Source organism: Gekko japonicus, unplaced genomic scaffold (assembly GCF_001447785.1).
Source record: "Gekko japonicus isolate JY-2015 unplaced genomic scaffold, Gekko_japonicus_V1.1 scaffold10, whole genome shotgun sequence".
Classification (NCBI taxonomy): domain Eukaryota; kingdom Metazoa; phylum Chordata; class Lepidosauria; order Squamata; family Gekkonidae; genus Gekko; species Gekko japonicus.
Window position 1 is genome coordinate 2,486,928 of NW_015167526.1, and position 14,163 is coordinate 2,501,090.

Consider the following 14,163-nt stretch of genomic DNA (forward strand, 5'->3'; position numbering starts at 1 on the left):
ACGGGGAGGGGGGGCACGTCGTTGACAGCTGTCTCCGGAGGGGGGGGGGCAGGGACGCTTGGGGAGGGCCCTCGGTCCCCGATGCCCCCCCCCAACATCGCCCATCTGCGGGGGGGGGGGGGGGATCATCGGCTCCTTTCCGGGCAGCCTCGTCGGCAGGCGGTCCTCCTTTTGCACCGCTTCTGTTAGGGCGGACGGGGTCGGTTTCTCCCGGAGATTCGCTCCGAGGCTTTGGTGATGGTGATGATGGGGGGGTCGGTGGGTTGGTTTCAGCACAGAAGGCCCGCCGGAGATCGACCAACCGCAGTTCTGCTGCAGCTGGTTGCGTGTTTTTATTGAAATGCGGTTTTAATTGGAAATTGGGAAGCGTGCGGGATTTTTTTTGCACTTCAGTGGGCGATTTTGCACGGCACAGGTGAGGGCTTGGGGGGGGGGCGTGCCTTCTGGGCCCCCTCCCTCTTTGCTGGGGGAAGCGGGCGACGCGCACGTCCACGGTCCTCGTTCCCAGGTAAGGGTCGCGCGTTTACAGGCAGGTGAGGGGCTGGGGGGGGGAGCACCCGCCCGTCTTTTTCTGCCCGGATTCGCAATTGCAACTTTGCAATTACCAAAAAAAAATCCTCTCTCCGCCCACCTGTCTCTTGGTGGAGGTGGGAGAGCCAATGGGAGGCCAGGGGAGGGGCGGGGGCTTCTGCCAGGCGCCAATCGCAGGAGTCCAAGTGGATCGAGAGGTGTCTCCGGCTGGCTTGGCTGCCTGGCGGGATCTCATTGGCAAAGGCAGGCCGTGATGGGTGGGGGAACTGGCAGGCCGAGAGCCAGAGAGCCCCGCTTTCCGGCACCGGGTTTTTTTCTTCCATGAAGCATAAAGCGGTACTGTCATTTTTAAAGGGGGCTGTGCCCCTGGGCATGTGCAGAGAGCTCCCCCCCTTTCTCTTCTAGGTTAGGCACATGGCAGAATGCATCAGGGGGCTTGGAAGGAACTCCCAGGTGAAAAGGTGGTTTGTTGCTTTTCCACCTGCACACCATTCATGCGTCTATGCTCCAGAGGTGACGGCGACATGCATGCATCATCTCAAAAACTGAAAATTAGCCCTGCCGCCTAGGAGGCGAGGGAACCGCGGGGGTGGCCCCTCTCAGCTCCCGGAAAGCCCCGCCCTGCATAAGGGCTCTTGGCTTCGCTTCCTGAGGTTCTGCAGGAAAGTGCTGTAGGACCTGATCCTGGTTCTCCCAAATCCTGGCAGGACACTCTAACCACTATGCTGCACTGCCTCCCCATTTTTTCTATCTTAAGTATAAGCGATTGTATTGCTGTGCTTTACGGGCCCGATGTTTTGTTAAAAATAAAACTGGAAGTTCCTGTTGTCAGTTTCAGTTTTGTTCCCGCATATTCAGAGTCGCTTTTTAATTATAGTTTGTGCTGATTGTAGTCATTGGGTTTTTTTTTTAATTATTATCACGTTTGTACTGTTTTGGAACTCGACACAGCCTTGAGCTGTCTCAGGGAGGCTGGCATATTAAACAAATAGGAGCTAAATAACATGTTTGGCATTAAAGGAAGGCGTTGATCACCTTGTAGATAAATGGCAAGGAAGATATTACAGGGAAGTCTGACGTGTCTCTGAGCGGCTGCCGAATCTTCTTCTTGCAGACTCTCAATCCAGAATTAACTGGGCGCAGGTTGGCAAGGCTGTGCATATTGTAAGCTCCTTGGAGGCAGAGGTCTTCAATCTTGTGTCTGGGTGTATTGCTCTGTAAAGTTCCATGTATGCTGGTGTCGCTCTAGTATTATCAAGTAAGCTGTGCTGAGCTGAGCTTATTTTAGCAAATGGGCCTGCACTTGGACAGTTGTGGCCCAAAGAATGAGCTGCGACCCACGAGGCCCCTCAGTCTAGTCTTGGCCATACACAGGTTAGCTTACCTTGTGAGCTGCTTTGAACACAGAATGTTCATTACACATGCAAAGTGCTATAATTTGCTCTGCTAGATTACGGGGGATAGGGCAACGGGGGCTCCAAACCAGTGTTCCCTCTAAACTGAGTTGGTGTGAGCTAGCTCACAGTTTTTTAGCCTCCGGCTCACACATTTCTGTCTTAGCTCAGGAAGGATGGCTCCGGAGCAGACTATTTTATGCAGCAAATTAGGTTTATGCCAAATCGCTCTCTCCCAACCTGAATGCCAGGAGCTCACAAAGTAGAATTCTTGCTCACAGGACTCCACAGGTTAGATGGAGCATTGTTCCAAACGCATTCCCCTCCCCAGCCACTGGGAAACCTGCCCAGTCCTTTCCCACCTGCCACCAGTTTCTGAGATGTCTCCGGGCATTGCTCACATTCTTTCAGGCCTGATTTTTTTTCAACCTTCAGAACTACGGACGGACCCTTTTTTTGAAGTGAGGTTTTTATGGAGGGCTGAATTTTGCATTGAGAGCCAGCTTCAGAGATTGCAGCTGGAGTGAGAAAATATGCAGGAAGCTTTGGTAGTAGACTGCTGGGAGTGGATTACTCTCAGTGCCCGGGAGCTTAGCAGGAGTCCATGCTGGAAGGAAGAGTTGGGTGCCTTCAGGTAGGTGCAAAGTTCCTTCTGCTCAAGGCCGAGGAATGTAGCTCCCACCTTCCTTCCTTCCTTCATGGACCTCAAAGGAGCCATCATGTTCCCATCGAGGTAGTGACCGGATCCGGCCCTGCTGAATTTCAGCAAAATAGTTGCATCCTGTACCTTCCAGCAGTGTCCTGCAAACAATGTTCCCTCTAAGCTGTGGAGTCTTGTGAGCAGAAATTCTGCTTTGTGAGCTACTGGCATTAAAGCTGTGAGCGAGCGATATGGCTCCTGCATAAATTAGTCTGCTTGGGAGCCATCCTTCCTGAGCTAAGAGAAAAATCTGTGAGCCGGAGGCTAAAAAACTGTGAGCTAGCTCACACCAACTCATCTTAGAGGGAACACTGCCTGCAACCCCCGCTTCTGGTTTTCCTAGCATTTTATCGGGTACATATCGCTGTCAGTATGCCTGGTGCTTTACGCAGTCCAAGAAAACAGATCCCTGCCCCAAGGAGCTTACAGTCTGCAGGAAGTTTGCTGCAAGGAAGACTACAGCAGAAAGGTGGAAGTGGTTCTCTGCATGTGAATTGGTACTGCGTTGTTTACCAACACCATGCGTGAAGCTGAGGGGGTCCACTTAAGCTTATCCTTCTGCCTCTTTGTGTTGTTTTTTTTAAGGTGATCCCGAAGCATAAGTTTGTCCTGGTGAAATTTGACACTCAGTACCCTTATGGAGAGAAGCAGGACGAGTTCAAAAAAGTGGCTGAAAGCTCCGGGTCCAGCAATGACCTGTTGGTGGCCGAAGTGGGAATCTCAGGTGAGAGCATCTAGCGGATGTGCACACAGGTGTTTGCAGAAGAGCCACCTGTTTCAGATGGGAAACACAAGACAATGTTGTGGCAACTGTGGTGCCCAGGCCAGGCCTGGAGATTGTACCATGGGTCACTCATGCTGTCAAGACTGACGGCAGTCATGGGGACTGGGATGAACATCAGAAGAGCCCTGTTGGATCAGACCAGTGGTCCAGCCTCCTGCCTCACACAGTGGCCAACCAGTTTCTCCGGAGGGCCAACAACAGGGCAAAGAGGCTGAGGCCTTCCCCTGAGAAGAATATGAGAAGAGCCCTGCTGGGTCAGACTAGTGGCCCATCTAGTCCCACATCCTGTCTCACACAGTGGCCAACCGGTTCCTCTGGAGGGCCAGCAACAGGGCAGAGAGGCCGAGGCCTTCCCCTGATAAGAATATCAGAAGAGCCCTGCTGGATCAGACTAGTGGCCCATCTAGTCCCACATCCCGTCTCACACAGGGGCCAACCAGTTCCTCTGGAGGGCCAACCGCAGGGCAGAGAGGCCGAGGCCTTCAACTAAGATCCCTGCTGGATCAAACCAGTAGCCCATCTAGTCCAGCATCCTGCCTTACACAGTGGCCAGCCAGTTCATCTGGAGGTCCAACGACAGTGGCTTGAGAACGAGGACTTCCCCTGATAAGAACATCAGAAGAGTCTTGCTGGATCAGACCAGTTGAGGGTCCATCTAGTTCAGCCTCCTGTCTCACACAGGGGCCAACCAGTTCCTCTGGAGGGCCAACAGCAGAGCAGAGAGGCCGAGGCCTTCCCCTGATAAGAATATCAGAAGAGCCCTGCTGGAGCAGACCAGTGAGGGTCCATCTAGTCCAGCATCCCGTCTCACACAGGGGCCAGCCAGTTCCTCTGGAGGGCCAACAGCAGAGCAGAGAGGCCGAGGCCTTCCCCTGAGAAGAACATCAGAAGAGTCTTGCTGGATCAGACCAGTTGAGGGTCCATCTAGTTCAGCCTCCTGTCTCACACAGGGGCCAACCAGTTCCTCTGAAGGGCCAACAACAGGGCATAGAGGCTGAGGCCTTCCCCTGATGTTGCCTCGTACCACTGGGTTTCAGAGGGTTAGTGCCTCTGAACATGGGAATTCCCCTCAGTCGCCATGGCTAGTAGTCACTGATAGACTTATCTTCCATGGAAAAAGCTCTTCATTCCCGTGACCATCGCCGCATCCTCCAGCAGCAAATTCCCCATTTTAATCGCTCATTGTGTAAATAAATCTTTCCTTTTGTCCATCCTGAATCTATTGCCCATCAGCTTCATTGGATGCCCTGGAGTTCCAGTATTTTGGGAGAGGGAGAAAAATTGCAGGATGCTGAACTGCAATTCTGGATTCCTCTTTTGGCCTTTTACGCGGAATGTCCAGAGCCCCGTTTCTAACCCTTTTTCGCCCTCCAAGGACTAAAGAACATTTGGTCGATTAACCATCTGCCTTTTAATCAGTTAAAGAAATCTATTACATTTGTATGTTCTCCAAACCTTCAACACAGATTTAGGGAGGGTTGGCGGTGGAAAGAAATGTAGGCGTTTGTAATTTAATAATACTTAACATTCATCGAGCCGAAGAAGATGAGGCAGATGTCCTGACCTTTTAAACTTGGTAGCACCCACAACGGGCCTTGTGTGGGACCCATGGCTCTCAGAGACGCAGGTGGACTGTAAGGTAAAAGGTAAAGGTTCCCTTGCTCGAAAGCCAGTCAAGTCCGACTCTAGGGTTGCGGTGCTCATCTCCGTTTCCAAGCCGAAGCGCCAGCGCTGTCCGAAGACGTTTCCGTGGTCATGGGGCCGGCATGACTAAACACCAAGGCGCACGGAACGCTGTCACCTTCCCACCAAAGTGGTACCTATTTATCTACTTGCAATTTCTTGCTTTCGAACTGCTAGGTTGGCAGGAGCTGGAACTAGAGACGGGAGCTCACTCCATCATGCGGCACACTCGGGTCTCGAACTGCTGAACTCCTGACCTTCCACAGCCTGCAGTTCAGCGTCTTAACCACCTGAGCCACCGCAGCTTCAGGTGGACTGTAAATACATGAATAAAATAGTGGGGGGGGGGGGGGGTTTTCCTGGTCACAAAGCGTCACCCTGCAGAGACTAATGGAAGGACGCAGACAGACAACCTGCCGGTGACGCATATGCTCCCCCCTACAGCTCCTCTTCACCTGTAAACATGTCCTGTAGCTTCTCAAATTAGCCCTGACCTGTAGTTAAGACTCTCTGATCTTTGCTTCTCATCTGTGGCATGCCTACACCATAACAGTATTGGGTTAAATGGGGGAGGAGGATCGTTTGACTTGGAAACACAGATGCTTCATGCAGTATTCCTGATTCTCCATGTTTCCCAGTTAAGGGGAGAATGCGGTTCAAACAAATGACAAAGATGATATGATTCCAGTGGTAACAAGAGAAAGAAATTTTACTTACAAAAATAGAAGCACAATCTTACATGACATATTCATGTAGGTGCATTTAACTTAATTGTGAACCGATTGAACTTCAAAAGAAGATTGACTTGCTACAGCTCCAAGCCCAGGTAAGAGAGAGAAGAAGAGAGCCAGTTTGGTGTAGTGGTTAAGTGCGTGGACTCTCATCTGGGAGAACCGAGTTTGATTCCCCCACTCCTCCTCCACTTGCACCTGGCGGATAACCTTGGGCAAGCCGTAGTTCTGATAAGAGCTGTTCTTGAAAAAAGAGCAGTTACTGTCAGAGCTCTCTCAGCCCCTCACAGGGTGTCTGTTGTGGGGAGGGGAAGGGAAAGGAGTTTGTAAGCCGCTCTGAGACACCTTTGGGTAGTGAAGGGCGGGGTAGAAATCCAATCTCCTCCTCCTCTTCTATATATAACTGATGAGAGGGTGGGACCAGGTGCCGAGTGTACACATAACTCTTTCCGGATCCTCTTGCGTTGCAGAGTTACAGTATCCAGCAAATGGCCCCTACCAATCAGTCGCTTAATCTGGACAGTTAAAGGTTGCTCCCAACACTCATAACCGATCAATTCACTCAAGCTTGGGAGCAGGTCTGCACATGTCCCAAACAAATCCTAAACCTGAACCAGCCCACCTTTGGTATTGTGTTGCAAAAGTCTACACTGGACTCTCCCACAGTGCTCAGAGTCAGTTAAATTAAACACCTTCCAAGTGGTTAAAGACGTCTCTCTTCCCCATTGATGGGGTACCAGTTTAGAAGAGAAGAAGAAATTGGATTTATACCCCTTGCCCTTCACTACCCGAAGGAGTCTCAGAGCGGCTTACAAACTCCTTTACAAACAGACACCCTGTGAGGTAGGCGGGGCTGAGAGAGCTCTGACAGAAACTGCTCCTGAGAGAAGAAGAGGAGATTGGATTTATACCCTGCCCTTCACTACCTGAAGGAGTCTCAAAGTGGCTTACAATCTCCTTTCCCTTCCCCTCCTGAGGTAGGTGGGGCTGAGAGAGCTCTTGACAGAAACGGCTGTTTTTCAAGAACAGCTCTTATCAGAGCTACGGCTTGCCCAAGGTCATCCAGCAGGTGCAAGCGGAGGAGTGGGGAATCAAACCCGGTTCTCCCAGATTAGAGTCCGCGCACTTAACCACTACACCAAACTGGTTCCTAGAAGAGGTATCCCCCTTCTCTCTATGTGATCCCCTCTCCAATCACAGAACAGGACACGGAGAAAGAGTTAGATGCAGCCCCCCCCCCCCCCCCCACAGAGGCCTCCCATGTACGGAGCCCGCGCACCAAAGCAGTCCAGCCTCCTCCGGCTCTTGCAAGCTGTCTGCAAGGTTCGCCATTCCTCGGGCACGAGCCCCAATAATATCCTTACAGCCTGAGCCAAAAAAACCACGTCCTTCAGAAGTATCTTCTTTCCTGCACATGCAGACTCATGCATATGCAAATTCAAGCCAATGTGTCATTCATGCAAATAATAGGCTTTAGGTTCTCTTTGAATGGGTGGCAGCTCTCTCTTTTACGGTGTTTTCTCGGATTACCTGGCAGGGCTTGTTGGGGCAGGTTTTAGGGTGATGCCAGGAAATGTCCCTGCATGGTGCAGCACATAGTCAGGATCTCATTTGTCTATCTATTTAATTACATTATTCGTCATTCACCTTTCTTACAGGGACTCGGGCGATTACACATAGGCAGTCAGTACGATTGCCAAAAAAAAATATATGGGACATTTCAATAACCAATGCATTAGGATTTTAGAAAATCTGGAACTACCAGAAAGAACTGCAGCACAGCCAAAAGATCCACATGACACATTAAGTGCAGTGTTTCCTCTAAGCTGAGTTAGTGTGAGCTAGCTCACAGTTTTTTAGCCTCCAGCTCACACGATTTTGTCGTAGCTTTCGAAGGATGGCTCCAGAGCAGACTAAATTATGCAGCAGCCAAATCACTGGCTCACAAGTTTAATGCCAGGAGCTCAGAAAGTAGAATTTTTGCTCGCATGACTCCACAGCTTAGAGGGACCATTGATAAAGTGGTACAGAAATTACATAAATATGATCCTGTTTACAATAATATACATGCTGCAGTCCCTAATCATTTACCAAGAAAGTTTGTAAAACCATTTTGCACAGTGCAAACCTGTTACCTGTGCAGGTAATTTTAACCGCGCTGCAACCTGTGCAAACCTTCCACAGGACCCCAAAGCTGAGAAGCATCGCCCTGGCAAACGCTTTGACTTCAGCCGCGTCATCTTTAAATTAGGTCTCAGGCAGCTCGGAGAGCTAAAACGTACAAGCCCGCTTCTGTGACGTGATTGCTGACATTTTATCGTTGGGTTCACTTTCCAGATTACGGCGACAAGCTGAACATGGAGCTGGGGGAAAAATACAAGCTGGACAAAGACGCCTACCCCGTATTTTACTTGTTCCAAGATGGGGACTTGGAGAATCCGCTGCCGTACGACGGCCAAGTCAAAGCCACCGACTTGCAACGCTGGCTGAAGAGCAAAGGCATCTACATGGGCATGCCGGGGTGCTTGAAGGAATTTGACGCCTTGGCGACAAAGTTCATGAGCACTGCGCAAGAGTCAGGGCGCAAGGCTCTTCTGGAGGAGGGCCAGAAACTTCTGGCCGCGGCCAGGGAGCCCGACCGGAAGTCGGCCGATCAGTACGTCAAGGTCATGACCAAAATCCTCGCCCAGGGCGACTCCTTCGCTTCCAACGAGTTGTCCCGGATCACCAAACTCATCGAGGAGACCAAGATGAGCGACGGGAAGAAAGAGGACCTCCAGAAACGCCTGAACATCCTTACGTCCTTCCAGACGAAGAAGGATGAGAAGGAAGAGCTTTGACGGGTCGGCACGCGAGCGAGGAGGTCAAAGCGGGTTGTGTTCCCATCCGGTGCTCCTTGAAACAAGCAAAACCATCCCACCGCCTTTTCCTCCAAGAGGCTGCAGAATTTGTCCTCTTAGAGAGATCCTGTCCTGCTGTGTTCTGTTGACAAAGGCGTCCCTCCGTTGGGGACTCCGGAGCTGCAAGAGTTCAGAACACCCTCCATTCCCACGGTACAGGGAACCATTCCTAGGAAAGTCAAGGGCATTTTTGGTGGGCAGGTGGGAAGGTCTGTTAATCCTTTGTTCAAAAAGGCAAGGGGGGTGGGGTGGGCGTCCTTCACCAGATTTTGTATTTATGGGTGCTATGTCCTTCCAAGGTCTGTTCTCAAGATAGCTGCCTTCAGGACTTTGACGCAGCCTGTTCTTGCTTGGTGGGTTTCAAGATGGCTGCCCGCAGAACTCTGGGTGGCTGGTTCTCATTGGCTGAATTTACAAGGTTATGCCCGCACCATCTGGCCTGCTTGACAGCTCTCTCCTCCCCCCCCCCCTTTCCCAGTCCTAGGCAAGCAATGGAGGGTCGGGTGGGCGGCAACTGAAACTGGGTCGCTGGCTTCGTGAGGCTGGCGGTCCTCAGAACGCCACTCGCACTCGGGGCTCTTGACAGAGGAGGGTGCAAGGTGACTGCCCTTGCCGCGTTGTGCGGCCTGTGGAGGAGGCGGGGGGGGGCAGTGAGAGTGGGGTTGATTTTGTGTATTTTGGGGAGCACAGCTTTGGACAGAGCAACATGTGCATTGGGGGTTGGTGAGGAGCCGGGTGTGTGTCTTTTACTGAACAGTATTTGCAAACGGGCTTGGGGACCAGTTACGACAACACTTGATTTGCTAATAAAGGTTTATCTGAAAACAACACTCTCTCAGGGTTTTCTGTGGCCGCTTTCAGGAAAACGGACGCCCTCGAACTTTTCTTGAGCTACTGAATGCAAAGACCTTGTTTACAGTCCAAAAGTTTGCTCTGTGGATGTGAGAACTGATTCCTGGTGTGCAGGTTGGCACTTTCGAGATTGCCAGGCTTTGTACAAAATAAAAACGGCAACTTCATGATACTCAGAAGAAGAAGAGAAGAGATTGGATTTATACCCCGCCCTTCACTACCGAAAGGTGTCTCAGAGCGGCTTACAAACTCCTTTCCCTTCCCCTCCCCACAACAGACACCCTGTGAGGCAGGTGGGGCTGAGAGAGCTCTGACAGGAACTGCTCTTTTTCAAGGACAGCTCTTATCAGAACTACGGCTTGCCCAAGGTCATCCAGCAGGTGCAAGTGGAGGAGTGGGGAATCAAACCCGGTTTTCCCAGATTAGAGTCCGTGCACTTAACCACCACACCAAACTGGCTCAGTGTGGAAAAGGATTGCCCAACCCCAGGTCTGCAATTCCTGTTTTGGGCCCTGTCCACAGTCGTCGGAGAGCTAAGCCTTCACTGCCCCAAAACTTTCTAGCCTCTGTCTTCAGAATCATAAGAACTAGAAACTTGAATGCTTTTTGTCTGGCTCGGCTCCTGCCCCGCTCAGAGGTCACAATCAGGGAGTCGACCTTGCAGATGCGTCCGAATAGGGATGTGTCCGTTTGCCCAATTAGACGGTTTCCTCACGTGAGTAAACTGCCTTGTTGCAGCTGCTTATCTCCCTCCACACGCACACAGAGACACAACTGTCGCCACCTCCGATTCATTGTTCTTTTTTTAAAACAAAATTCTGGTTGAGTTTTTATTTTTGAAGCCTCACTCCATAAAGAATGTGGACAGAATGGAGCGGGTGCGGAGGAGAGCGATGAGGATGATCAGGGGCCTGGAGACCAAGCCCTGCGAGGAAAGGCTGAGGGACTTCTTGGGAATGTTTAGTCTGGAGAAGAGGAAGGGGGGGTGGACATTTAAGTATTAGAAGGGCTGTCACTTGGAGGAGGGCAGGGAGCTACTCCTGTTGGCAACAGAGGAGAGGACTCGCAATTATCTATTTATTTATATTTACATTTATACCCTGCCCACCCTGTGAACAGGCTCTGAGTGGCTTGCAGGAGACGGCCGATACAAATAAAACAATAAAAATATTAAAATCCCTTTAAAAACAATCTTAACGATAAAGTGCTCGCTACAGCAGAGTAACCTTAAGACGAACGGCGTTGTATCTGCATTCCTTCTGTCTTCAGATCTTAAAATCAGTCCCACGGTCCAGATGTTCACCGGTGAGGCTCAGACTGGACCAGTCCGATATTCCGAATTGATGGTAACACTGGTGGCGGCTCCTATTTGAAAGCCTGGTGGAAGAGCTCCGTCTTGCAGGCCCTGCGGAACCGTGAGAGGTCCCGCAGGGCCCTGATCTCGTCCAGGAGCTTGTTCCACCGGTAAGGAGCCACCACCGAAAACGCCCTGGCCCTGGTATAAAGGAAGGGGTTTAAAGTAAGTAAGGAGTATAAAGTAAGTACGGGGTTTAAATTAAGGGAAGGATCTTAGGAAGAACCTTTTGACAGTCAGGGTTGTACAACAGTGGAATCAGCTGCTTGGGGAGGTGGTGAGCTCCCCCTTGCTGGAAGTCTTTAAGCAGCAGCTGGGCAAACACTTGTCAGGGATGCTCTAGGCTGATCCTACATTGAGCAGGGGGTTGGACTAGATGGCCTCTAGGGTTCCTTCCAACTCTGTGACGCTATGATGCTACTTGGGTGCCTTCGTGTGGCTTTGTGTTAGTCCATGAAACCTAACTAATCTTACAATTATTTCTCATTATATCTGCAGGATCAGGGCTATTTTTGGGCAGGAGCACACAGGAACGGAGTTCCAGCTGGCTTCAGAGTTGGCCACGCCCACTACAGCCAAAACCTCTGTGCGTGTGTGGCTACAGAGGGAAGGCCTGGAGAGCGACCACCACCCCCCGCGACTCCAAGGCGGGCAGGCAGGGGGGGGTTCTGCTTCCCCAGCCTGTCCAAAGGCCAGCTTGCCCGGGCTCCCCACAGCCATGGGGTGTGGCCTAATATGCTAATGCGTCTCTGCTGTTGGGTGTGGCCTATTATGCTAATGAGTTCCTGCTGGGCTTTTTCTGCAAAAAAAGCCCTGCGCAGGATAGTTGCCATTCATTGTATGGTCACAAAACAGCCCGTTTGTCCCATGTCAGTCGTTTAAAGGATGCCTCTGACCACACAGGTGGAAAGAGGGGACAAAAACTGTGAGTGAATTGCACTTGGCAAGTAACTCCCTTTAATGACCTTCCCACGACCTTGGGAGGATATGGACTTCTACTCTGGCATAGAGACGTGAAGGCCCGGGAAAAAACATTTTCCCCCCCCCCCCCTTTTTTCGCTGTAGACTTTTTTGGTTTTTTCTGAAAAATTGGAAAAAAGAAAAGAAAAAAAAATGATTATGGAACGTTTTATTTTAACATGATGAATAAAATATTTTAAGACAAGGTGTTCAGATATTTTCCAGATCATTTCTAAAAAATACGTGTGGTATTAGATTAATCTGATTTCTGTGCACTGAGGACAAGCAAGTCCTAGGTTACCAACTGAACTCTCCAATGCAAGAACGAGATGCATTTCTTCCTTTAGGAGGTGCTATTGTCACAAGAAAAGAAGAAGGTTTCAGTTTTGTTTTTGCACGTGGGTGGGTATACCGGCACTCAGCCTTCACTAGGCCTCAAAGCATTGGAAGAAAATACAGAGCAACAAAAAGGACCTGAAAGTATATAGTTAATTTTAAAAGGTAAAAAGTTTTCATTTATCTGATTCCAGAAAGCTGAATCATTTAGCTACATTAGTTTATCTTTATAACCTTTGGGTAAATAATAATTTAATTTCTACTAATCTGGTTCTTTACTTCCCCCCCCCACCCCCACCCACGATAATTGTTTGGATACACTGGCTGACAGCCAGTTTGGTGTAGTGGTTAAGTGCGTGGACTCTAATCTGGGAGAACCGGGTTTGATTCCCCACTCCTCCACTTGCACCTGGCTGGATGACCTTGGGCAAGCCATAGTTCCGATAAGAGCTGTTCTTGAAAAAAGAGCAGTTTCTGTCAGAGCTCTCTCAGCCCCACCTACCTCCCAGGGTGTCTGTTGTGGGGAGGGGAAGGAGTTTGTAAGCCGCTCTGAGACACCTTTGGATAGTGAAGGGCGGGGTATGAATCCAATTTCCTCTTCTACTATATTTTTAATATGCTAGTTGTGATAAGTTCATGCCAAGTAAAATTGTCCATAGTCATATTTTATGTTCCTAAAGTAACAGAAGGACTTTCAATCTGGAAAAAAAAAAATGAAGTGCTAATGTAGCATTTTTTTTCAATTTTTCCGAAAATTTCCATTTTCCCCCGGAAAAAAACTGGGTTTTTTCCCCAAGCTTTAAAATTTACGGAAATTTTATATCTCTACACTGGCATTTGAGAATATTTAGTTGGCGCATTGTGCTAGGCCAATGTGGCTGCAAGCTGCCACTTGCTCATTGCTTACCACACATGTAACTTGTGCTCTGTTGCACGAGCGTCTACTCTGCAGGTACAAAGATGCTTGGCATAGTATTTTTGACATTGAGGTATTCAGGTCAGGAGCCGGCGTCTAGTTAAAGCAAGGAACTGAGTCCAGGTAAGTCACAGGGCCATCATTCATTAATTCATTGAGGGGGGCGGTGGCACAGTGGGTATATCCCACTGCCTTAACATCCGAACTGTGTCAGTTCAAGCCCCGCACTGGTGTGAGCAGCCAGCCTGTTGTCCCCAGCTCATCGTCCACCCAGCAATTCGAAAGCTCCGGCGAGTAGATAAAATGGGAACCGCTCCTTAGCTAGGGCGGGCACGCCAATCTTCCTTCTGGGAGGGCGTTAGCTGACGGTCGAACGTCGATGGTCACGGCTTGTAAAGGCAAAACAGCTTGCCGGCTACAGAGAGAACTCCTGCAACGGACGTTCCGGCCAGGCGGTGGCAGTGTGGCGACAGACATACGGGTCCTGGAGCCTGAGCAGCAAGCAGCCGTGCCGGAAAACGACGAAGCCAGCCAAGAAGACGTTCTACACCGGGGCAGTATCGGCGTGTTTACATCCCCTACAAACATTGTTAGTCCCTTGTCTATATTTGAGTAACTGGGGAAAGCGATTAATAAATGGAAATTATTATTATTATTATTATCATCATCATCATCATATTATTATTATTATTATTATTATCTGCCCTCCCCAGTAGTTCTCAGCATACATGGTTAAAAGTCAGCTTCTCAGGTAGCTAAATACTCTGCTCAGGACCATTTTGTCTCTTTTTTTGCAAAGTTAGAGTCCAGTGGCACCTTTAAGACCAACCAAGTTTTGTTCAAGGTGTCATAAACAAAGTTTTTTGTATCCATTCTTCTAACTCTGGAATTCTTTCTTGTTTCCAACATTGTGCATAGAGTATTCTCGCCGTTGTAATCAGGTACCAAAATAAAGTTCTTTTTGTAATATTCAATTCTTCCATTTTAAGTCCTAAGAGCAGAATTTCTGGTGCTTTTTTAAA

At 49.7% G+C, this 14,163-nt stretch overlaps 1 protein-coding gene across 1 annotated transcript in view; it reads left to right on the forward strand.

Annotated features, from left to right (window-relative positions):
• The window catches only part of ERP29 (endoplasmic reticulum protein 29), a 9,862-nt gene extending 352 nt beyond the window's left edge, over positions 1-9,510 (forward strand). Inside the window, exons 2-3 of the mRNA XM_015413248.1 lie at positions 3,211-3,349; positions 8,161-9,510. Coding sequence (XP_015268734.1) covers positions 3,211-3,349; positions 8,161-8,663 — 642 coding nt within the window. The 3' untranslated portion in view covers positions 8,664-9,510. The remainder of the gene's footprint in view (positions 1-3,210; positions 3,350-8,160) is intronic.
• The last annotated feature ends 4,653 nt before the right edge of the window (positions 9,511-14,163 follow it).